The sequence below is a fragment of the Pararge aegeria genome, chromosome 26 (genome assembly GCF_905163445.1).
Source record: "Pararge aegeria chromosome 26, ilParAegt1.1, whole genome shotgun sequence".
NCBI classification, from domain to species: Eukaryota; Metazoa; Arthropoda; class Insecta; order Lepidoptera; family Nymphalidae; genus Pararge; species Pararge aegeria.
The window spans coordinates 8387424-8414592 of NC_053205.1; the positions used below are offsets into that span (position 1 = coordinate 8387424).

General features: G+C 36.4%; 2 protein-coding genes across 2 annotated transcripts in view; one reads left to right on the forward strand and one right to left on the reverse strand.

Moving 5' to 3' along the window:
• Positions 1 to 27169, forward strand: part of LOC120635171 (1-phosphatidylinositol 4,5-bisphosphate phosphodiesterase epsilon-1-like) — a 176125-nt gene that overhangs the window by 118807 nt on the left and 30149 nt on the right. Inside the window, exons 18-23 of the mRNA XM_039906104.1 lie at positions 834 to 932; positions 2307 to 2419; positions 3533 to 3660; positions 4218 to 4371; positions 24244 to 24374; positions 26282 to 26375. Coding sequence (XP_039762038.1) covers positions 834 to 932; positions 2307 to 2419; positions 3533 to 3660; positions 4218 to 4371; positions 24244 to 24374; positions 26282 to 26375 — 719 coding nt within the window. The remainder of the gene's footprint in view (positions 1 to 833; positions 933 to 2306; positions 2420 to 3532; positions 3661 to 4217; positions 4372 to 24243; positions 24375 to 26281; positions 26376 to 27169) is intronic.
• Positions 6756 to 20510, reverse strand: LOC120635226 (cleavage stimulation factor subunit 1). Its single transcript, XM_039906180.1, has 11 exons — positions 20434 to 20510; positions 17227 to 17313; positions 16652 to 16755; positions 15770 to 15924; positions 14451 to 14542; positions 13689 to 13827; positions 11972 to 12132; positions 10383 to 10533; positions 9667 to 9760; positions 8769 to 8919; positions 6756 to 6914 (listed from the first exon to the last, which is right to left on the reverse strand). The coding sequence occupies exons 1-11, from the start codon at positions 20508 to 20510 to the stop codon at positions 6824 to 6826; spliced, it is 1302 nt and encodes a 433-aa protein (XP_039762114.1). The 3' UTR covers positions 6756 to 6823.

The following is a 27169-nucleotide window of genomic DNA, read 5'->3' on the forward strand; positions in this document are numbered from 1 at the left end:
CCAAAATAGTCCTGCACTACCTAGAGTATGGGAAATATTCTCATGTGGCGCTAGTAACCCTGTATAATAAAAAGAAAAGTGTGTGTACTTATCGTACACGCGTTAGAAGTTATACTTCTTTGGCGTAACACGATAAAAAATCTTTCCAAAAAATTTATCTTACGTCTTATACTGCGTTTGTACAGAAAACGACTCTAACAATATAAATAAGGTATTTAATACACTGAAAGTTTTATTATAACGCATTATCTAGATATCTCATTATCGGACCACCAAGTTTCACTGAACATTTAAATTTAAGATTTTTGAAGTTATACTTCAAATTCAAAATGTCTTTATTCATGTAGGCCTATCACAGGCACTTATGAAGCGTTCATACATATATGTTTACATAATTGTAACGGAATGGTGATAACTTCGTACGCCAACTAAAACCTAAAGCTACGAGGGTACCAAACCCGCCCTGGTTTAAGAAGTGCCCACAACAAACTTAGCCGGAATTTTTTTTTTTGTTATCAACATCTCACAGTTTATTTATATTAAGCTATGAAGGTAGAGCTTTCTTCTTTTGACGCGTTAGGGAAAAATGATGAGAGTAAACTTTTACGATGCGCGCGCACACCGTCACAAAAAACCGACACCTTGAAGTTAGCTATAAGGTTTGAGAGTGTACACTTTCAATTGTCAAAGTCTGCGGGCGCATTCCGGTGATATAATGTCCGGTTTTCTGGCCATTTCTGGTGATACTTAAATAAACTTTATTTAACTAGATAGTGCGTTATAATAAACTTTTATTACTAAAGTACGTAAAACGCTTGGCGCTACGTCCACAGGTTTACTAACTCGGAACGGTTCAATGGACTTGGAGCCTCCATCGGATAAGGCTGGAAGGAAAAAGGCTTTCGACATCCTCGCAGCTGCTGCCCTACCAGGTATTTTTTTTTTTTTAGGCAAAAACAGACATAACGTTTTGGATAAAAGCAGGCGTTACTTTGCGGAAATCCATGATACTCGTATTTGCTATAGTCTGCGAAAAGCAGGAGAATCTGTATGGTGTAATTTATAATTTCTTCAATCCTTATACTCAACAGATTTTCGGCAATCCGGAGAGAATAATTGTTAAACCGTCATTACGTAGAACTTAGAAGTAACTTAATACGTATAATAACAATCTTATAATTTTGCCGAAAAAGAACAGTTTATTTACAATCGTAGAAAATTTTAAATGCATTGAGCAGGCTAGCAGTGGCTTGCACTTCATACATGCACAAAAGCACTGCCTATCCAAAAAATTAAATATAACTCGTATAGGAGAAGGAATTTTGCCGTTTGATGCAATCTTCCTACTGTATGCATACCCTAATAAATAAACTTGCAGTGCAATACTAGACTACATAAAAGAAGTAATTCATTTAAAGGAAATTGTATACAATTTTACAATAAATTACCAGTTGATATCTTGGAGATGTCTCTGAAAAAGTTCAAAGTTTGTATTAAACGCAAGCTTATCTTCTAAGTCGGTAAGCTTATAGAGAAGTCCTATTATAGTATTAAGGACTACGTCAACGATAAAAATGCTTAGGTGCAAATTATTGCTCTAACCAGGTTGCAGGATGGTGATAACAAAATAACAACCGGCTAAGTTTGTTGTGGGCTTCTTCTTAGACCAGGGCGCGTTTGGAACCCTCGTAGCTTTAGTTCATCAATCAACTCACTCCTATATCATATTTTACATGTAATGTACGCATCAAAAGTGCCATCTATGTGCCTATTTGAATAAAGAAATATTTGACTTTGACTTTACTCTGGTAAATAGCTCAGTGAACGCCACTGCAGAGCAGTAAGGCAATCGGTGGTGGGAAAAAAGAATAGGTACATAAGCAGGAAGAAAAAGATATAGTTACATATCAAAAGCTAAAAGTTATACATCAAAAGTATAAAGGTAAAACAAAAGTATTTTCTTTAAAATGCAGTTTTAATTTCCTTTAAAAAAAAGGTCCACGTCAAAAAAATCCCGCAGTCACAGCACGAGAAACGTAACAGTTGCATGTGTATTTTTTATGGAAAAATGGTGGCCAGAACAAGTTTAGTTGACATCATGTCTACAAAGTCTGTCTGTATGATTGTTCGCTAACGCTTCATATACCTACCATCAACTCACTTCTATATTATATTTTACATGTAAAAAATATATGGCACAAACCTAACGCTAAATCCTAAACCCTCCTTTTGATTTAACATTTTTACAGTCCTTATGAAATATCCTTATGGTGCCTTCAATATTATTTCGCATATTTATCTTGCAGGCGCCAACCCAGACATGAGCGGTCGGGTGCTCTCGCTACCCACGCTCGGCAAGTTCTGCGAGACCAGGCAATGTGAACCTAAGACTGAGCAACAATTAAAAGACATTATACAGGTATAATACCCAACAACAACGGTATACAGGTATACGGTATACGGTAGGTACATGAATTGCCCGCTCGCAGTGGAAGAGTCGTTTTCGAGTATGGTAACATTTGAACAGCGGAGTAAAATGTATCTTATTTTAACTGAGTTAGAGCTCACAACTATTTAGCTTGGACTTTATGCAGAACGTTTGTAAATTAAAAAAAATCTGTATTTGTTTTCTTCGCCATTGGTTGCCTGAAAGAAATAGCAATGAAGCGATAAGGCCGTCAAATGTATACGTTGTTTTTTCATGCTTTTCTATTTTTATGTACTTTTTGTGGTGTGCAATAAAAGTATATTCATTCATTCATGCATAAAAAACAGAAGTACAGGATTTATGACTTTAAAACGTCCATTTTACATGGGCGATATAGACTTTTAAGTCGGAACGACTCGTCGATTGAGAGATAATCTTGTAGCCTCAGTAGGTATAGCATTATAGTATAGTAAATTATAGTATATATTATAAGCAGTAAATTATAGTAAATAAATAAATATACTACGACAATACACATATCGCCATCTAGCCCCAAAGTAAGCATGTAAATCGGTTTTAGAGTATAAAAACGCTGAAACATCAGGGTAAAATGAAGCTTATCCTGCTTGTTTTAAGTCTCAGTTTTGTTTACAATTCTACAGCTAGTGCTTTTAGCAGAACTTTTGTAAAGTAAAAGTCAGTAGCACAGAATTCTACTCTGAATTTAGGATTATCAGGTCATTTTTGCTATGACTGTATGTGCTTTGATACTCTTAAGCGATTTCACATACTGGGGGCGTAGTTATAATAGTATCGATAGAGCGCCATCTAGTTATAATAATGGGAAACAGTATTGCCAATATGGCGCTGTTTACGCAATCTCATCATTATACTTAACTCTCGTACTAGTTGCTTCTTTTGTTTTCGTCTTTGTTATTCATTTATACTGTTTTCTATCGAAAAAAATACTGAATCAGTCAGAAATATGGTCAAGATTTTTTTTTTTTGCTGTGGAAAAGTATTTTAGGGTATTGTTACTTTAGTTATTTTCAATCTCATTTTGGAGTAGTAAGAATACCTAGGTACCTATAATTTCCTCCGCAGAGGCATGAGCCGGACTCGACGTTGAGGGGTGAGAACTGCCTCTCGTTCGAGGGCTTCGTGAGATTTCTCACCGACAAAGACAACTACGCGTTTGTGCCGGAACAGCGGAGGGCTAACAATTTCGTGGGGTGAGTCTATGCTGTATTTTTTTTTTTAATTGAAAACATCATGTTAGTCGAAACGTTCAAATTCAAAAATGTTTTATTATGTAGACCTTATCACAGGCACTTGTGAAGAGTTCGTACATTTAACATGGTACACTAATGTCACAGACACAGTGTACCGCGAGTGCGCGAGCACAGTGTGCGAGCCCACAATAAACTTAGCCAGGTTTTTTTTTTGTTATCACCATCTCATAGTCTAGTTAATGTTGAACTAGATTTCATCTGGTAATTTGTTATAAAACGTTAAAAAGCACATGGCAGCACGTTTTTGCCCATAAGGTGGGAACTAGCCACGGCTGTAGCCAAAAGAAAATTCCGATAATATTATAAATTTCCAAATTGCCCCAATTCTGAAATAATAAATTACCAAATTGCCCCAATTCTGAAATAAAAAATCCAAATTGCCCCAATTCAGAAATTAATAATTACCCAATTGCCCCTTCCGGGAATCGAGCTCAGAACCTCTGATTTAGTTCGCAGCGCTAATTGGTGTTGTCAATCTGACTCATAGTGTTTTCCAGCAAGCCAATGCACCCGGACGAGGATGTGTCAGCCAAGGAGTTGTCCCGGGAGATGTCGGGTCCGCTGAGCCAGTATTACATCGCGAGCAGTCACAACACCTACCTCACGGGACACCAACTTAAGGGCGAATCATCCGTCGAGCTGTACAGCCAGGTATGATATATATTTTTAGAGATATCTATTCAATTTTATAGTCATAAAGCCACTACGTATTTAAAATTTTGCAGTACTTAAGTACATTTTACATATGTCGAGTTACATCATATCGGCGCACGTGGATGTAGAATCTCATTGGAACTTTTTCCATTGGTTTTCTTTATAAATACCATTATTATAGGCTGTTATATTATATATAAACTGAAATAAAACATTTTATTATACTCACTTTATGTTATAATAAATAATTTATTGACCGTAAGCTAACTTTCTCACTGACTTAATAAGTCGGTAACTTCTAATCTGTAAGTTTTGAACCATCCTTAAGATAGAGAGTGTAATACGAAAATAAAGGACGATGAAGTACATCAATATACATTTATTCAGTCACAAAAGTACAATGTAGAAAATCGTATTCCCAAAATACCCCACGAGGCATCACATTAAATTACGGAAACGCCCCATGGGGCAATTCACTATTCTGGCGATGCTCCAAGGGGAATCAAATGTATTACGTATTTGCCCCACGGGGCAATAAACCTAAACTCACAACAGACACACATTAAAATATACGACACTTAGTACATACAAAAGTTTAAAATTATTTACTTAATCACAAAACGTGTTTAGATTTTAATTACTTAAATTATTAGGCTCAATAAATGTGCGAGTGAAAGTATTGTTAACGAAACTATAACACAAATAGCGGGAGAATACCTAGTGTTCGTTTATTATTGAGAGTTTTCCCTTTATAGATCTCCATTAGACATTTAATAAATAATATGGGCATAGGGAGAGCCCTATTTCAAATGTTAAAGAATACACAACGTTTAAATGAAACCGAAATAATACTTCACAGGCTTTATAGGTACATTATTAACTGTCTCTGAGACTTATCTGTGAAATCGAAAGCCTATTTAATAGTTTTGAGTAAACCACTGCCATAGTTTTTACTAAAATAAATCAGATACAGCATACAGCATCTCAAGTGCGAACAAGCATGGAGTACTGCAGTCACCTGTGGGGTGGCTCTGCCAAGTACCAGCTTGAAGCTTCAGATTCGGTGGATCGTCGGGCCAGGAGAATTATAGGCGACAAATCGTTAACTTAACAATCGAAACTACAGTCTCCAGCACCGACGCAATGTTGCCTGCTTATCGGTTTTTTACCGGATATGCTTACGGTGAGTGTGCTCAGGAACTTCACAATCCTGTTCCTCCTTCCCCGTTCTACCACAGAACAGCGAGACACCGTGAGCGGTGGCATCCTTATGTGGTTGATATTCCATCAACACGCACGAAACGTTTTTTATTCACGTTTCTGATACGTGCCGCTAAGATGTGGAACGCCCTCCCGGCAACTGTGTTTCCTGCCACGTATAATTTCAGTACGTTCAAGGGTAGAGTGAATAGGCTTTTTCTAGGCAAGCGTGCTCCAACCTAGACCTCATCATTGCTTTCTAACGGGCATGATTGTCGTCAAGCGCTGGCATATCGATAATAAAATAAAAAAAAACAGCCCAAACATCTGATGCAAAATTAAAATTATGTGACTCCTGTCACTTTATTCACGCGTCGCGTAGGTCGGTCTTTTATCTTCAATAGGGTTGTCATAAGTTAACACTTAGAATGTTTTTAATTCGTTTGTATGGAAAAATAAATATGCTTCTTTTGATTTAATATTTTTACAGGGCGATTCCTTATGAAATATACTTATGCATTCTTCAATATTATTTCGTAATTCTATTACACGTTGTATTTATTGAAATCGTTTTTGTTTTGACGAAGATAATAAGCCACAACTTCAAGAAAGCTTAACATTGGATTTTAATTGAAAATGAGTATCATTCTCCATCTCCTTGGTTTTTTAAAAATTAAATTAGTAAAAGAAGACAGTACACGTTTTAAAGTTACAAAAAAATATCGAAATCTGTTGAGATTTTGAGCAACATTGTCGAAAGTAATCACGGTAAATTCACGCACGGTTTGGAGAACGGGTGAAAATCTTTTTGAAAGTCATTGGATACATTGCTGGTAATTTCGCTGCTACAAGAAAACTTGCAAACATGTCGTTTGTGCTATATATAGAATTGCCATCGTACTAAAACATTCGCCAAATATCGGATATAAGCAGGCGTTACTTTGCGGAATTCCATGATATATTATGATAATTATGATTAATTTGCTCCGCTGGCTTCACAATGAATAATTGTTAAGAATTATTCATTGTAAAGTCAACATCTCCTTAGGATGCTCTGGTTTCGGAGCGAAACGAGAAAAAGATTGAAGAAATTATAAATTGCACCATACAGATTCTCCAGCTTTTCGCGGAGTATAGCGAATTAGGCTTAATTTTCATAATAAAATCTGATATCCCCCACATATAATTTGTTATTTTAATTTTAAGTAATTAATTTCGGGAACTTTAATCGCTTGATGTTATTCTTTATTTAATGGGTATTTCGTCTGTACCAAAATCTTGCGCGGTAATCGTCGCTGCACGTGAGAAAAGCTGGCGCCGTGCCCGAATGGACAATGTGTCTGTAACCACAAAAAACGGTTAAAATATCCACGACCAAAAAATATAGTATAGAACTAAAGAACCTATCCCACACTGCATTTAATCTGCTTAGTTTCTTGTTGGCTTTACTCAGTGGAATCTGCCTTCCGAACCGGTGGTAGTGTCTACAAACAGACAGACTTGACGTTTCAAAGTGCTTAAGTCAGTCTGGCTACTCGGCTTCTCGAAATAAATGAATTTTGAATTTGAATTTGACTGCCCCAACGATTAAAGTGCGTGCACTTTGCAAATGCATATTTTCAAAAGTTTTAATTTTTGATTACCTAACTAGACCATTGTGGCATGTCGACAGATTTTTGAACAATTACAATAGAATAAGTTTTTTTCACCTACTTCAACAATTAAAACAATGTAAATTGACTAATAACTTGATAATGATTTAACATCTACCGATCTAGACATTTACATTCACAGATGGACATTAGTACTTTTTTTTACATGATTACCTCAATGCCCCATTGTGTTCCAACGGCATGAGTAATAAAGTCTCATAGGCTCATACTTTTAAGATCTACCGATCTAGACATGGACGTTCACGGATGGACATTAGTACTTTTTTACATGATTACCTAAATGCCCCATTGTGTTCCAACGGCATGAGTAATAAAGTCTCATAGGCTCATACTTTTAACATCTACCGATCTAGACATGGACGTTCACAACTGGACATTAGTACTTTTTTTTACATGATTACCTAAATGCCCCATTGTGTTCCAACGGCATGAGTAATAAAGTCTCATAGGCTCATACTTTTAACATCTACCGATCTAGACATGGACGTTCACAACTGGACATTAGTACTTTTTTTTAGATGATTACCTAAATGCCCCATTGTGTTCCAACGGCACGAGTAAAAAATTCTCATCGGATCATACTTTTAACATATACCGATCTAGACATGGACGTTCACAACTGGACATTAGTACCTTTTTTACATGATTACCTAAATGCCCCATTGTGTTCCAACGGCATGAGTAATAAAGTCTCATAGGCTCATACTTCTAACATCTACCGATTAACCCATGGACGTCCACGGCTGGCCATAGGTAGTTTGAAAGGAATTATTTTCAAAATCTTAAGCTCCTCGCGACCCACTCGTTGTTTCCTTTTCACCTAGAGAGGTCTGCCACAACTGCGTTTTCCGGCGTGGTGTCACCATTTGGGACCCAATCCATCGGTTCGCCAAGCTATGTGATTCACCCATTACTTTTAGCTTCATAACTCAATGACCTATATTATTAACTCAGTTTATTCTTCTTATCTCCTAAATCCCACTAATATTATAAATGTGAAAGTATGGATGTTTGTTACTCAATCAAACACAAACGGCTGAGAGAATTTGGATGAAATTTGGTAGCATGTAGCCTTTGACATAGAAAAGAACATAGACTACCTTTTATCCCGATTCCTTGAGAAGTTGCTGAGGGAAAATTGTTTACGAGCTAAGCATGCAGAGAGCTTTGAAATTTGGTATGCATGTCACCTACACTATGGAAAAGGACATGTATTTTCTATACCGATCTCTCAAATAGTTCCCGTGGTAGGATTATAATTGTTAACGAGCGAAGCTTAAGACCCAATTTAGAAGTCCACGCAGAGGAAATCGCGGGCAGAAGCTAGTTGAGAATAAATTAGTCGACAGTTAGCGACATTTATGATAATGGATCTCGTTTCTGATTCGATCACACAAAAAAACTCCAAGCATTACGCTTTCCATTGCCAATTGATGTTTATATAAAAATAGAGCATTAATAGCTCTTTCCATCGCCATATGAGCTATATTTTTATTTAAAAAAATATTTTTATATGATTACCTGACTGCCCCATTGTGCCCCAACGACATCAGCTGACACCGGCTCGCGCTACGCGAATGCCATGTACACAGAGACGTGGTAGCTTCATCGGGGAACATTATGTAGTCTTCAGTGTGGTTGAAAATTGCTTGCGCAATGTTATCTTGTTTACCTAGATGATAAATGAAATATAATTAATATTTTTTCTTTTATATACGTCTTTATGATAGGTTTTAGTTTTTAATAAATCCAGTTTGGGACTGTGTGTAATAAGAGAGGTATATAGTTTTGAGAGATCTCTCAAAACTATATACCTCTAGAGACTAAGCTGCTTTAATTATTTGGATATGGTATTACAAGTGAGAGGTGCCGAATTCCCCCAGAGGACATATGGGAAACTTTTAATTTCATGATTTTGTTTAGTCTAATAACCCAGTGGGTTATTAGACTAAAACATCTAAAGTTATGTGCGTTTTAAGTTATTAAAATATCACTTGCTTAAACTGTGAAGGAAAACATCGTGAGGAAACCTGCATGCCCTGAGAGGTCTCGGTAACGTTCTCAAAAGTGTGTGGAGTCCACCAAACCGCATTGGACCAGCGTGGTGGACTACGGCCTTAACCCCTTCTCATTGTGGGTGTAGACTCGGGCCCTGTAGTGGGCCGGTAATGGGTTGATATGATGTTTAGTCTGTTCTGGTGGGATACTTCGACGACTAAGACGTGCCCGCCAGCCGAAGAAACTGTATGGGCTTAAAATAAGAACCAATTCTCTTACAAGTTAGCCCGCTAACATCTTAGACTGCATCGTCACTTAACACCAGGTGAGATTGCATTCAATAGCTTGTAGTGGACACATAAGCTACCTTCATTTAATTTGTAATTAAATGAAGGTAGCTTATGTGCTTCTGTAATCTTACCCGTGGTTCCAGCACCAGTGTATTGTATAAGACATCTGCTGCTAGCTAGTTCCCAAAGCTTGATCGATGAGTCCATCCCAGAAGTTAAGAGATACTGAAATATGGGGCAAATTGGGATTAAATACAAATAATAATAAACATTTTATAAAAGAAAACCATATAATAGAAGATACATAAAATTCAAATCTTGGGGCAAGTCGGGACACAACTATGTGTTGTACATTTTATATTCAAACTAAAATATTGGTGGGGTAAGTTGAGATAAAATATAAATAAAAATAAAGTAATTATTAAAGACAATCATAATGTAGAAGGTACATATAATTCCCAAAATATATAAATTGTATTAAAATTAAAAATCTTGGGGCAAGTTGGGACATTACTATATTCTGTACTTTTTATATTGAAACTGCAATTTTCGTGGGGTGAATTGGGATAAAATAAAAATAAAGTATTCATTAAAATAGAAGGTACATATGATTCACAAAATATTATAATAAAATTAAAAATCTTGGGGCAAATTGGGACACTTAACTAAATTTTGTAAATTTTATATTGAAATTAGAATATTCGTGGGGTGAGTTGGAATGAAATTAAAAATCAAAAGGCCAGTTTAACATTTTGCTTTTTACACATTTATAACACAGTACATACATGGAGAAAAAACATAATAAATGGTTCTTAAAAGGATATGAAGTGAGATGTAGAGGATTTACCTTGCTGTTTCGCGTGAAGGCGACAGAGCAAACTTCCGCACCTTCGTGCGCGTTGATAAAAGTGTTGAAACACCGGTTGGACACTGTGTCCCAGAGCTTGATCGACCCGTCCGCACTGCCGCTAGCGAAATACTTACCGTTCGGCGAGAACCTGTTCAATAAAATGACGTCAAGAAAGCGCATGTACAACGTGTAAAGCAATTACGTAAAAATGCTGAAGGATGCATAGCTATATTTCATAAGGAATCACCCTGTAAAAAAATTTAAATCAAAAGAAGCATATTTATATTTCCATACAAACTAATTCAAAACATTCTTAGTGTTTTATCATAAGTGACAACCCTATTGAAGATAAAAGACCGTCACGCGCATAGTAGCGACGCTATGCGATGCATAGCTATATTTCATAAGGAATCACCCTGTAAAAAATTTTAAATCAAAAGAAGCATATTTATATTTCCATACAAACTAATTCAAAACATTCTTAGTGTTTTATCATAAGTGACAACCCTATTGAAGATAAAAGACCGTCACGCGCATAGTAGCGACGCTATGCGATGCATAGCTATATTTCATAAGGAATCACCCTGTAAAAAATTTTAAATCAAAAGAAGCATATTTATATTTCCATACAAACTAATTCAAAACATTCTTAATGTTTTATCATAAGTGACCCTATTGAAGATAAAAGACCGACACGCGCATAGTAGCGACGCTATGCAACGCGTAACTCATAAAGTGATGGGAGTCACATGATTTCAATTTTGTGCGTGATGTTAGGGCTGTATCTGAATTAATTCTAAGTAAAAACTATGGCAGTGGTTTACTCAAAAACTATTAGGTTTTCAGTTTCACAGCTAAGTCTCAGATACAGTACATAATGTAACTCTAAAGCCTGTGAACAATAATTTCAGTTTTCCTTTACCCACGTAGTACTTGCTATTTGGTTGGAAACTAGTGCCCGTGTTTACTATCGACGACCAAGGCAATAAAAGAATCATGCTCATCACACAAACATTTTCCAGTTGTGAGAATCGAACCCATTCGGCCTTGGACTCAGAAAGCAGGGTCGCTGCCAGTGGCGTGCACGGGGTTCTTGACATAAAGAAGAAAGATGGCATAAAATGGAAAAAATCCCTCGCATTTATGTGGTTTAAAAAATAATAAGGGTAGGCAAAGCTTTTGTGTATGTATGAAGTGCACGCCCCTGGTCGCTGCAAAATGCACCAATATAGTATAAGAGTCCGTGAAACGTATTATTCTCTAGGAATCACCTATATTTACACCCGGCTAAGTTTGTTGTGGGCTTCTTCTTAGAGCAGGGCGCGATTGGAACCCTCGTAGCTTTAGTTTTAAGTTTACGATTGTAGTTATCGCCATCACTACTCACTGCTATGTACACATGCATATAATAACGCATCAAAAGTGCCATCTATGTGCCTATTTGAATGAAGAAATATTTGACTTTGACTTTATTACTAGGCATCCGATTAAGGAGATACCTAGGTTATGTGAAAACGGGCTTTAATGTCATGGTAATAGGGTTCATTTTAACAATAGAATGATAATGATTGTCAAGAATGACGTACCTGATCGAGTTGACCTGCTTCTTGTGGTGGTGCGAGGGTATGGGGCACACGAAGCACTGGCTCGTGGTGACGTCATACAGCCTGATAACCGGGTGCGTGGTGGACGCTATGACGTGGTCTCCAAGCGGGTGGAAAGACACGCATAGAACTTGCTCCGCGTCCTACAGGAAATACGTCATCATAAACTCACTACCGGCCCAATACAGGGTACGGGTCTCCTCCCACAATGAGAAAAGGTTAAGGCCGTAGTCCACCACCCGCAGTGAAGTTTCTTGTTTTAATATTAGTTTGTTAAGTTTTGTGTTTATTGAGTTTATAGACCTACTATTTAATCATGTTTTCATATTAAGTTGTGTGTTATATATGTTTTTTAACAGTGAACTTTATCAGTACATTACATTACAGTATTTATAGTATGAATACTGTTCATGCAACTAGTCCGAGGTAGAATATGTGATATCCTAAATACAGTTGTAACTGGTTATTGGTGGTGGTGGGGTAGGTATGGTGGGGGTGAGTAGTCAGATACTCACCCACACCATGGCCAAAGTAGGACTTTTTACCTTCATCTATTCAATTATTTGTGGATCATAGTAAACCTTGTTTTTATATATATGTAAAGCGGCGTGCACTGGGTTTCTCACCAGGGTATGCATTAGGCTGATTAAAAAAAAACGGCTAATGTTTTCTTTCAAAATCCTCACATAAAAACTTTCTAGAAGGTGTGAAAAGACACCTGTAAAAAGCAGAGCCCTTAATATTATTATTAAGAGGTCGCGCATCGGGAATTTCAATTTCCCGTTCAAATAACACAGGCAATTTCTTTTTTAAATTTTGCAATTTCGTATTTCTGCAACGGCTCATTGAATTAGCGGGCCAAAGCATGTTTTTATAGGAAATTTAACGCTCTACAAAAAAGGTCCTTACAAAGTTTTCGATAGTCACACTCCTTCAAAAGTTATTCGAGGTCAAAGTTGAACTTACAAAAAAATTTGCATTTTTTTAATCAGCCTAGTGTGCATGCAGCAGGAAAATTGGGTAAAACGGCTAAAATTCTTCTCTTATACGAGTTTTATATCAATTTTAGGGTAGGCAGTGCTTTTGTGCATGTATTAAGTGCACGCCACTGTATATAAATTAATAATAAATAATCCTGGCCCAGTGCGGATTGGTGGACTCCACACACCTTTGAGAACTTTATGGAGAACTCTAAGGCTTGCAGGTTTCCTCACGATGTTTTCCTTCACCGTTGAAGCAAGTGATATTTTAATTGGTTAAAACGCACATCACTTTCAAAAGTTTGGGATTCGAACTCGAAGTCCCGCCCACTGGGCTATCACCGCTACTATAAAAAATTAATAAGCACATATATTAATATTGGATAGAAACGGGCGTTACTTTGCGGAATTCCATAGTATATTATGAAAATTAAGCTTAATTTGCTATACTCCGCGAACAGCAGGAAAATCTGTATGGTGTAATTTACAATTTCTTCAATCCTTATACTCCACACCGAACAGATCTTCGGCAATGTACCCTCAACGCACGTTTCGCTCCGAAACCGGAGCATCCTCGGGAGATGTTGACTTTACAATGCATATTTGTTAAGAAAACTTAATATTTTTTTTATTTTCATACTACATATTTAAATATAAACAAAATTTCAGTCTTTACAAATATCTTCAGGCATAAATAAATAACAATAAATATAACTTACCGTTATAGATTTATACGCCTTCTTTGCGGATGCCTTCGTGATGTCGAATAGTTTGATGCAGCAATCTCGGGAGGCGGACACTAGTATCTGTTCCCGCGGGTGGAAGTCTAGGGCGGTTATTTCGTCGGTATGATCATATCTAGATATGATTAGAAGAGAAAAACTCCCAGTCAATATTTTTACTATTTTTTTATATTTTTTTTCAATATTTGTATTAATAAAAATTATATTTTATTAATAAATACATCAAAGTAATTAAAAAAAAAAAAGTGGAATAAAAAAAAAGTGGAATTTTAACTTAAAATATTCCTATTTATTTACTACGATATTATAGTGTCAGTAAAATGTAAAGTATAAATACAAATTGAATTGACATATTTTTTTTTTCATGTGTAAAAGATTTTCCTAATTCAAAGGTTGCCTGGCAGAGATCGCTATTAAGCGATAAGGCTGCCTTTTGTATTCTACTTCTCTCTATATGTTTCTGTTTTTATTATATTTTGTATATGTTAATGTTGTGGTATACAAATAAAGAGTTTAATAATAATAAAATTTGTAAAGGAGGTACAAGTATTTTTTTTTAGTGACAGGTTACTGAAAAAAAAACTCGTTTTTACTCAACTAGTGATAAACGACGGCCACAGTCTGAAAAACAATAGTAATGAATAACAATCGACATTTCAGCTGACAGTCAAATCAAAGTTAGGTAGTTAAGCGTAGAAATGCAAGGACAGAAGAAACATTCCATTATAGAATACTCACAGGGTCCTAATGACCGGATGTCCCTGCTGTTCTCTCCCGGGATCCACTTCTTCCGGTGCTGATTTTGCCAACATACGTTCCACATCCAATATCTGAACAATATTTATTTCTAGTATGAAGTTTCTACTATTAGGAAACTTTTGTACACAAATTCAAAAAATTCTTTATTCATGTAGGCCTATCGCAGGCAATCATGAGTATATATATTATTAACCCACCCAAACATATACAAAAAAACTGATTAAAATCGGTCCAGCCTAGACGGCGGAGTCCGGAGGATCCAGACTCCGGAGGACTAGCGGAGGCGACGGAGGAGTTCAGTGACATACACGCGCACACAAGAAATATAAATAAAGATATGACTTTATAATATAATACGACGGCCGACTGGCGCAGTGGGCAGTGTCACTACTTTCTGAGTCCTAGGCCATGGGTTCGAATCCGACAACTGGAAAATGTTTGTGTGATGAACATGATTGTTTTTCAGTGACCGGGTGTTTATATGTGTTTTATAAGTATTTATGTGTATTACATTCATAAAAATATTCAACAGCTATCCATATAACCCATAAAACAAGCTACGCTTACTTTGGGGCTACATGGCGATGTGTGTATTATCGTAGTATATTTATTTATTTATTTATTTTCAAAAACATTCATGCTCATCACACAAACGTTTTCCAGTATTGGGAATAGAACCCACGGCCTTGGACTCAGAAAGCAGGGCAGTGACCCTGCTTTCTGATCTTTCTGATCAAACTGCGCCAATCGGCCGTCATGTGTATTGTCGTAGTATATTTCTGTCGTGGTAGTATATTATAATCAAACCCGCGGCTTGGACTCAGATAGCCGCCCACTGCGCCGGCCATCATTAAAAAGACAAAAACAAAAACATTTCAAAAAAATCCACTGCAAAAGGTTACATTCTATTCGTCTGTTACTGTGCAAAATAGAAACTAACTGTCTCTTTTCCTTTATATATTGCGTGCAATGAAATATTTCTTCTTCATCTATTAAGATAAACGACTAAGACACCGGGATGTATCTCTGCATCGTTCGAGTCCATGTAGGACTGGAGTGTATCGATAATGCAGCCGTATTTATATCGAAATACCCACCAACTCAATGTCATTAACATTGGTTGTTAATCAAATATAATTTCAATTGTTTCTTGAAAACTATCTATAAATTAAATAATAATTATTATCGTATTTGTAAAAATCCTAATCAATTAAATAAAATATCTGGCAAATATGAATTTATAGTTATCTAAAGTTTAATTATTTACCCAGTTTATAAATTTACTGTAACAATTATACCTTAATACTAGCGTCGACACTACCAGTGGCAACGAGTTGCCCGCAAGAGCTGAAAGCTCCAGCACGACATGACATCTTGTGTGACGTCACGTACGCAGTTTCATACGTGGCCGGTTCCGGGGCGAGCGACGATGCGTCCATTTCGAACTCCAGATCTAAAGGTTTACGTAAATCCTGATATTATTAAAATTAAGCTTAATTTGCTATGTCCCGCGAAAAGCAGGAGTATCTGTACTATGGTGTAATTTATAATCTCTCCAATCCTTATACTCCACACCGAACTGATCTTCGGCAATGTACCCTCTACGCACGTTTCGCTCCGAAACCGGAGTATCCTCAGGAGATGTTGACTATACAATGAATAATTGTTAAGTCAGCAGTAAGTATTATTGGAGTGGAGGATAAGGATCGAAGAAATTATAAATCACAACGTACAGATTTTCTTGCTTTTCGCGGAGTATAGCGAATTAAGATTAATTTTAATAATATAACATGGAATTCCGCAAAGTAACGCCTTATTCTGTCTAATAAATCCTGATATGTTGGCAAAATTACCGGGTATTTATTAAGAAAACACATTTTGCCCCAAAATTCCGACTGTGCCCCATGATTACCATTATGCCCCAAAATTCCCACTCATCCCCATGATTACCATTACGCCCCAAGTTTATAATTTCCTACCCCTTTACTACAGTGAATTACTTTCCCTAGGGTTATCTGGAAGATACTGCTTTAGTCGCGTAGAAACCGATTGGGGTATGACTACCATACTCCCTAACAGGTTAGCCCGCTGCCATCTTTAACTGCATCATAACTTACCACCAGGTGCGATTGCAGTCAAGGGATAAATAAGAACCAAGGAAATAGTAAATGAATACATACCAAAACCAGTGGTCCCAAGTAGATGCTCAGCCCCACTCGATGCAGCTAGTCGGTCCTTCCTATCCGGCTCGTGTTGTAGGCCCACCATCATTAGGTTCAGAAGCCTAAAAGTTTAATTGTCACACTATCAACCCATTACAGACCCACTACAGCTTCTAGCATGAGCTGGAGACAATTGCATCCCCGGGAAAGGATAAAAATTTATCTTCTCCCACAGCTTCATCAACTCTCAGAGCACTGAAATAATCCCTTCCCTACTAATATTATATATATTGTAAGTTTGTTTGTAAAGCTTTCACGCAAAAACTACTAAACCGATCCTCATGAAACTTTGTACACAATATGTGTACAAAGTTTCTTTGTACACAATATGTGTACTTTGTACACAATATGTGTACAAAGTTTCTTGAGAACTTGGAAGTGTTAGAAGTAATATAGGATACATTTTATCAAGTTTATTTTTGCTTCTAATGTTCAAATTATTGCAGTCACATTTTCTCTTAAATTCTCCCAGAGCGACACTTGTTCAAGAAACACTTGTACAAATAATGATATACACAAAAGTTATTTATTACCTGTCGCTCGGTGGGCACGGTGGGTCAGCATGAACGGCTGCAGATAAAGTTGCAGCTATCGGCTGGAATCCATCGTAGTACAGCTGGCTGAAATATTAAAAATTAATTCAAAATTCATTTATTTCAAGTAGGTAGTAGTAGTAATATAAGCTCTTTTGAAAATTCAAGCATGTCTGCTTGTAGTGACTGTAACACCGGTTCGGAAGGCAGATTCTACCGAGAGGAAGCCGGCAAGAAACTCATAAATTGCTTTTTTCCAACATTGTTTTACAATTTAACAATCTTTTTTCTATCTAGTGTGAGATGAAAGCGGAGGGGCTGGCTTCCAGGCAACCTTGTCAATTATAATTTAAAGCCTATAGTAAGAATTTCTTGTTAGAATAACCCAATCCTATTAGTTGGCTCAACCTGGGGATCAAACCCACAATATTTTAACTGCAGTTGACAGGGATAGTTATTAAAATAGCTTTAAACTCTTTATTCACCATCATCATCATATCAGCACGACAGGGCATGGGGCTCCTACCGCAATGACAAGGGGTTAAGGCCATAGAAAACCACACTGGCCCAGTTAGTGGACTCCACAAGCGTTTGAGAACAATATAGAAATCTCAGGGATGCAGGTTTCCTCACATTGTTTTCCTGCACCATAGATGCAAGTGATAATTTAGTAATTAAAAAGCACGGCCAACTACAGGGCAGGGATCTCCTACCACAATGAGAAGGTATTAAGGCTGTAATCCACTAAGCTGGCCCATTGGACGACTCCACAAGCCTTTCAGAATATAGAAATCTCAGGGATGCAGGTTTCCTCATGCAGGCTTTGGTGAAGCAGAACATTGTTCTGGTGTCTGGGTGTTTATCTGTATTTTATAAGTATTTATGTATTTTATTCATAAAATTATTCATCAGTCATCCTAGTACCCATAACACAAGCTACGCTTACCTTGGATTTGTATAAAACCTTCGAATAAATAATATATAAATAAATATACTACGACAATACACACATCGCTATCTAGCCCCAAAGTAAGCGTATGGTCCGGTAGTTGTGTATGCTCCGGTGTCGGAGCGAAACCTGAAATTGAACCATACAGATTTTCCTGCTTCGCGGAGTAAGCGAATTAAGCTAAGTTTTCATAAAATATCAAGAAGTTCTTGCAAAGGAACGCCTGCTTCTTTCCAATGGTCATATTTATCTTAGGACCGAGTGAAAACCGAGCACATTTATAAAATTGATGAGGCCGGGATTGTGACGCCATATTTGTGTTAAATGCATTAGAATATTCGATATACACGAAAATATGCGAAAAATTGTCGATCACAATAATAAATGGAAAAGTCACATACTTTGGTAAGATGGATGGATGTCAAAGCAATTGACAATTATGTAATTAAAACGCAAATAACCTAAAGTTACACTTGGCGACCTGGGCGGCCTGCTAAGCTTCTGGAGTGAGCTCAACTGGCTGGAGTGAACCAGCAGGGAGCCCTCCCAGTGGCTCTACGTACAACGGAAAGTTCCGGCCGGCCAAGTACGGAGACAAGCCCAGAGAAAGAAGAAGAACCTAAAGTTAGAGGTGCATGCTGGGATTCAAACTCTGCATCCCTAAAGTGAAGTTGAAGTGCTACCCACTGGGCTATCACCGCTTCCGAAATTCTTTATTAATATAATAAAATAATAAATCCCATAAAAATATTACAAAATTTAAGAAAAATGGGAATGAAATTACATTTAATTTTGTAATAAACTACCTATTGTATGTAATCTTAGAGATGTCTCTTAAAAAGCTTTAAGTTTGTATTAAGCATAACCTAATTGTAAAATCCTATAATAGTATAAAAGACTGAAATCAATAAAAAAGACTCGAGAAAGAAGATTAAATAAATAAATATACTACAACAATACACACATTGACATCTAGCCCTAAAGTAAGCGTAGCTTGTGTTATGGATACTAAGATAACTGATGAATATTTTTAAAGGTTGCTCTTCTAATAATTTTAATTGTCAATGTGAGATGGTTATAACAAAAAAGAACACCCAGATAAGTTTATTGTGGGCTTCTTCTAGTTTTACATTTACTACTATGGTTATTGCCATCATGCCAATAATGACAGTGTATAGTCAGTACATATTTGAAAATTTATTGTACGTTCATAAAATAATTTCTAAATTTAGAAAAAATCTGACTGCAATAATTTAAACATTAGAAGTAAGAAAAAACTTACAGTGCAATATACTAGGTTACATAAAATACATAATTCGTTTAAAGGAAATTGCATACAATTTTACAATAAACTACCAATTGACATCTTGGAGATGTCTCTTAAAAAGTTCAAAGTTTGTATTAAACGTAAGCTTATAGAAAAGTCCTATTATAGTATAAAGGACTATGTAAATAAATTATTGCTCTAACCAGGTTGCTCTTCTAATAATTTAAAATGACATTGATAGATGGTGATAACAAAAAAAAAAAACACCCGGCTAAGTTTGTTGTGGGCTTCTTCTTAGACCAGGACGCGTTTGGAACCCTCGTAGCTTTAGTTTTAGGTTTACGAATGTGATTTTCGCCATCATCTCACTACCGTGTAATTCTTATGTACGCATCAAAAGTGCCACCTATGGGCCTACTTGAATAAAGATATTTTTGACTTTGACTTTGACATCTCACTACCATGTACACATTTCTCATGTTATGTATGCATCATAAGTGCCATCTATGGGCCTATTTGTATAAAAAATTCTTAACTTGACTAATACAGGCACATGAGGTCTAACACATCCTACACACAGGAAGTTGCAGGTTGTATTCCTTGCAAGGCCTGCGAAGTATTGCTCTATTTATTTCTACTGACTATTAGGTGGGCTCCGTTAATTGTTACTAAATATATACAAATTAGAACACTTTAATCGTATTGGGCGACTTAAAATCATGGTTTTACGTAAATACACAACGATATTTTGTAAATAAAACGTTTATTTTATTTGTATTTAGTTCGCAAATTGAATGTAAGAACATAACCTATACAAAACTTTAGTTAAGAACAAATATCTTGCGTAAATATTCCAATTTCAAAACAATATGACTACAGTTAATAAAATTGTGGTAACTTTTATAGTTTCACCCTATTTACGAGATTTATAATTAAAACACCAAGTATTAATAACGAAAACATCAAAAACAAAAGTATGTACATTGGTTACCTTATCATCATTCGATAAAGCAGCTCCCTAGTCTTAACCACATTCCTTGTATCCACATCTCCAGTAGTTTCCTTCATACTGTCTTCTATATTTGAAGAAATCTTGAATAATTTCACTAAAACCGGCGGCGAAAACTTCTGGCTTCTGTTTTCAAAACAGAAATCACCAGAAATCACAATGACACGGCCACAGACACAGACGAACAACCTCAATGATATATGACAGTCACAGGCAGATTATATACGGACAGGCTACAAGATTTATAACGACAATCCAAGTCGATTTTGTAAACGCGATGTGGAAATGCAGACAGGTGAAATAGAAGACAGTAGGTACAGACTGTATTCAGACTCCAGACGAGTTCGAGTAAATGAGAGAAATAATCAATACTTTTGATCATGCGCCGACAACACAAGCTATCACGTACTGTTCATTTTCTCATTACAGCCACTTTAAGCTTAATTTCCACTGACAAACGGCTATTCAAAACTAGGTGCAACCAGCAAGGCCTCCTGCCTCCTGTAGTTCGCCTACAAAATCCCTTTATTTATATATTTACCGCTTTTCCCTACCTACCTTGGTGTGGAACCTAGCTATAAAACTTTTTTGTAACTTCAAGACTTATATCGTAAATCGATATAAGGTATCGATTAATATAAATCAAAAGCTAATATTATTTGAAAAAAAAGCTAGAGCAATGAGTTCACTTTTAAATGATTATACTAAAGCTTAATTATTGCATTGGTTTTGTATTATTCTCAGAAAACATGTAAAATGTTCGCACTAAATTGAACATCACAAAATATTGATCATGGTCACCATCGTAAAAAATACAAAGAGAATACAAACGTAAGGCAAATGTACTTCAAGATTCTGGCCAAAGGGTAAAATATAACTGGGGGGGCTAAATTAAATATAATCAGTAACAGTATAATCCAACTGCTCCACTTGCGTGAAAGTTAGCAGCTGCGTCTTTATGTGCAATATTTTAAGGCACTAAAAGTAACGCCAATATTACCCCCGTCTAGGGTTACCATATCTTAGGATTTGTCCTGAGATTTCGAGATTTTTGGACTCATCTCAGGATTGCGGCTGGATTTAGCAAATCTTATTAAATCTCCCCAAGCAGCTTTGTTGCAAAGTGTTCCGGTCTGAATATAGTATGTGCATTTATCTTACATCAGTACATAACTCATTTTTTTCGGATTGTGTGTAGCTGCGTTTTAACAGCGTAACGCGGGCTTGTTGGCGACCCTCGGAATCGGGCTCTGCCAGGAAGAGTTTGAACCCTAGGGCTCGAAAAAGCGAAGGGATAGGTAACTCGTGCAAGCAGCTTGATCCAGTAACATTTGCAGTTTTAGTGGTACCTAGTAAAGCTTTTTGCGACCGAGCCCGTCCGGGGAAGTTAATACCGCCATGTTTATTTTTGACGGCCGACTTGCGCAGTGGGCAGCGACCCTGCTTTCCGAGTCCTAGGCCGTGGGTTCGATTCCCACAACTGGAAAATGTTTGTGTGATGAGCATGATTTTTTTTCAGTGTCTGGGTGTTTATATGTATGTTATAAGTATTTATGTGTATTATATTCAGCTATCTTAGTACCCATAACACAAGCTACGCTTACTTTGGGGCTAGATTGCGATGTGTGTATTGTCAAAGTATATATATATTTTTTTTTTTAGTATATATATTTTTACCTCGAGCAGCTCTGTTGTAATGCTGTATTACGGTCCGAATACTGAGGTGTACACAGGCACCTGTGGCTAAACCTTACACTTGAGGTTCAAGGACACAGGTCCGGGAGGTATACGCAGTGGCGTGCACTGGCTTTTTTACCAGAGTATGCATACAGCAGGAAAATTGCATTAAACGAGTTATATATCAATTTTAGGGTAGGCAGTGCTTTTGTGCATGTATGAAGTGCCCTCCACTGGTTATACGACGGTTTCCCCGGGCGTCTAACAAAGCCAACAAGAGGGACATGCCGTGGGGGTTTTTAGTTTGGTTTCTGGGTATACCCCTTTAGAGGGGGGAGTCCCACATAACCTCCGTCCTACCCAAGGGTCGGAGGTAGCAATAAAGCTTTTCCACTACGCCAAAAAAAAAAAAATGGTTGGCACGATGCAGAACGTGTTCCTAGCATGACTTAGCGTCGCCCGGTTTATAGGCGATGGTTTTACTTTTACCATCTGCTTGGCCAGTCAATTATTACAAAAGAAAAAAAAGTTAACAGACGTTAAATAAAACGGTAAAGCATATAGCGTGGAAGTCTTAATAAGTTTAATGGTATGAAATAAAAAAAATTTAATTGTTTCATTTTAGGTCGGGGACTCATATACAAAATTAAGAGATTAACATAAAATGAATATAAATGACACTCAGATATAAAAAAAAAAAAAAAAAAAAATAATAATAAAGCCTTTATTTCCAACTTTAAGTCAATAACAATTTTTAGTCGTACATAGTAATTCATACATTTATTCATTGTAATTTTAGTTAGTTTGTGTATGTCAAAAATTTTACAATCATTTGCTATCTTAAATTTAATCTTAATTATTTTTGTTATTTTTCTTTGTCATTTATAAAATCGTTGTATGTCAATGTTAGGTATTTAATGTCAATGTTAGGTATTCTACGTCAATTGGAATGCCCATTTTTGGGCATAGGCCTCCTCCATCCTTTTCCATCTGTTTCTCTCTCTCGCCAGCCTTGTCCAGGTAGACCCAACAATAAAAAAATAAAATAAAAAAAAACAATAATTAATTTGAAATAAAAAACTAAAAATGAAAAAATTAGAATAAATTCAATTAAGTTAGAATTCAACTATTTTATACTATTTCAGGTTTTGAATCTGGAGCACTTTTTGCCAATGTTTAAAAAATACTTTGTCAGCGACTGAGCGACGATTCTAATGATATTAATATAAATTATTAGAATTTTGAACGGTTTCCCAAAAACTCGCGATTCTTTTACGAAGCACAGCGTAGATGTCTGGGACTCCGGCATCGGCAAACATGCCCGACACACTACAACGCCTCGCCTTTTTTTAACAAAATGCAAAGTGCTTCGTTTTACTGGACTCTGAAGGTGTTCGTGAATCGATCTTAGCTGATCCACAACTGCGAAGTATAAAAACTAAAACTAAAGTCACATATATATTTCTTTATTCAAATAGGCACATAGATGGCACTTTTGATGCGTTATTATATACAAAATGTGTACATAGCAGTGAGTAGTGATGGCGATAACTACAATCGTAAACTTTAAACTAAAGCTACGAGGGTTCCGATCGCGCCCTGGTCTAAGAAGAAGCCCACAACAAACTTAGCCGGGTGTTCTTTTTGTTATCACCATCTCACATTGTCATTTGGGAATATTTAAGAAGCAACCTGGTTAGAGCAATTGTTAAAAACAAACTATAAGCTAGCGGCCAGCGACCTCCGCTCCCATTCTATATCCACATCGTCGCCCAAGGATCCTGACAGCATCTGACCTAGATACATAAACTGCACAACTACCTACACTGGTCTGACAACACCTCGCCTTTTCTAACAAAATGCTAAACGCTTCGTTTTACTGGACTCTGAAGGTTTTAAACGATCTTAGCTGATCCACAAGTTCTGTGAAGTATAAAAACTTAACTTTAAACAGTGTTATTTCAATATCCTAGGAGCACCGAGCAAATCTACGAGCGAGCATGTTACGCCGAATTGGTGCTCCATCCAACAGGAATCCTCTCCAGACCCTAACCAGCTAGAAACACTACCATTTCCGATTTTCGACCATCATCTAACCAATTTTATTATTTCCAGGTGTTGTTGACAGGCTGTCGGTGCGTGGAGCTGGACTGCTGGGACGGTGACGATGGAAATCCTGTCATCTACCACGGACACACGTTCACTACTAAAATACCGTTTCGGAGAGTTGTCGAGACTATTGCGAGGTTTGTATCAGTAGGATAGAAAGAAAATTTTCTATGACAGATGCATAGAAAGGGACTGTAAAGTTCACTATTTTTTTTTAAGTTATATCGTAGTAAACGATAATGACCAAAATAATTTTTATTATCTATATGTTCATAACTATTTATGTATGATTGATTATATATTAGTTTATTATTTTATATTTATTTATTATATTTTTCTTATTTGTGCAATTTTGTTTATGTATTTGTAATTAGCTATTTGAATGTACGTTTATAATAATTTTACACCACCTGTCCGCTCTCTCTCATCTTGTCCTAATCCAAAGGTTGCCTGGCAGAGATCGCTACTAAGCGATAAGGCCGCGTTTTGTATTCTACTTCCGTCTTTGTATTTCTATTGTTTTTTTTATTTTCCTAACTTCATTGTGGTGTACAAATAAAGAGTTAAATAAATAAATAATTAATAAAAAAAGTATTTAGGTGCGTTAGGGAAAAATGGCAAGAGTAATTTTTTACGATGCGCGCGCACACCGTCACCAAAAACCGACACCATGAAGTTAGCTATAGCGAACATTTCAGTTTTTCTAAAAAGGGTTTGACAGTTGACTCTCAATAATTCAAACAATGCCTTTTTTGTATTGTTAGTGTCGTTTTTTCTACAAAAGAATAAGGAAAGATAAATTTTTTGATAAGATTTTTATCTTGTTACGCCAAAGAAGTATAACTTCTAACGCGTATACATAAGTACACACATATATTGTATACACACTGTATTTTTTTCTTTTTAATACAAAAAAAACATGTTTGCATTTTGGCCTGTTATATTTGCCAAGATTAAATGGCTTATTTATTTATTTATTTATTTTATATCTGCCAACATAACTATATATAACAATTTGTTACATCATTGAATGTAAGTTAAAAAAAATGTGTCACACTACATGGCACAGAGGTGAGCGCTTTGGTATTGTGTTGGAGGTTCCGGGTTCGATTCCCGGCAGGAGCGGTTTGGGAATTTATAATTTGCTAAATTTCCTCTGGTCTCGTGGGAGGCTTTGGCCGTGGCTAGTCACCACCCTACCGACAAAGACGTGCCGCTAATCGATTAAGTGCGATGCGATTTCGCGTATAATCCGATTAGGAGTATGACTGCCATAGCCCATACCCCTAACAGGTTATCCCAGTACCATTTAGACTGCATCATCACTTACCACCAGGTGAGATTGCAGTCAAGGGCTAACTTGTAATGGAATAAACTCATTACCGGCCCACTGCAAGGTTAACTTTAGAGTTTTATATTCGACAAAAAGGGCAATAATTATAATTATTTATTTGCAAAATTGTGGGTACATAACAAGAACACATTTCATTAAACAGACCCTTCACAATCGACCACAGACAGTGTGCAAATGTTTATAAAAATAAAAAAAATAAAATATAAATTACATTACAATTTAAAGAATAAAAATACAATAATCTATAATATATAATTGACGGCCTAGTGGCGCAGTGCGCAGCGACCCTGCTTTCTGAGTCCAAGGTCGTGGGTTCGATTCCCACAACTGGAAAATGTTTGTGTGATGAACATGAATGTTTTTCAGTGTCTGGGTGTTTATCTGTATATTATAAGTATTTATGTGTATTTCATTCATAAAAAAAAAATATTCATCAGCTATCTTAGTACCCATAACACAAGCTACGCTTACTTTGGGGCTTGATGGCGTTGTGTGTATTGTCTTAGTATATTTATTTATTTATTTATTTATTTATTCCCATCTTACATTTTTGTCATTACAGGAAAAAGTTATCCTAATACGACAATGCAGCATGTTATGTAAATAATAATAATAATCTATAATATAAAATAATAAGATACCTAAAACTATAGTTCTACATTAGTCACCATTTTTTTTTATTATTCACAGAAGTGCCTTTGTGACGTCACCGTACCCTTTGATACTGAGCATCGAAAATCATTGCAGCCTTCCACAGCAACAAGTGATGGCAAGCACTTTTGAGGTCAGCGTCCTTACTATAATATAATATATATATATTTGTATATATAGGTATAGGCATGTTTATTTAAATGCACCACCTACCTCTCTTCTTGAGCTGTGTTTAACGCCTTTGGTTGCCTGGAAGAGATCGCTATGTAGCGATAAGGCCGCCAAATTGTATACTTTTTGTAATTTTTTTTACTTATAATTTGTTATTTTTATTTGGTGAACAATAAAAGATTTAAAAATTCATTCATTCATTCTTTCATTCATTCATTCATTTATATATTACTAGCGGACCCCAGCGCAATCTGTCGGGCTTATTCGTGAATCGAAACCATCCAGGGTTCCGCCCTAACGCATACCAAAAAATTCAAATCGGTCCTGCCGTTTAGGACGAGTTCAGTGATTTACACGCGCACACAAGAAATATATATATCCCTCTCCCTATCCCTACTAATATTATAAATGCCAATGTAAGTTTGTTTGTTACGCTTTCACGCAAAAACTACTTAACTTTAAAATTTTAACTTATCCTCATGAAACTTTGTACACATATTCTTGGAAGTGTTAGAAGCAATATAGAATACTTTTTATCCCAACATTAAGCTCGGTTCATTTGGGAGAGGGGATGAAAGTGTTTGACGATTTTACACCATAAAATTATAACCGATTTAAATAATTATTTTTGTACTATAGAGGTTATAATATGCGTTAACTTTGCCCAAACTTGGTGTAGATCTGATGAATGTGGTTGGAGATAGAGGACAGAACTCCTCAGCGGACAGCAGCAGACCCCTCATTTAAGGCTTAGCG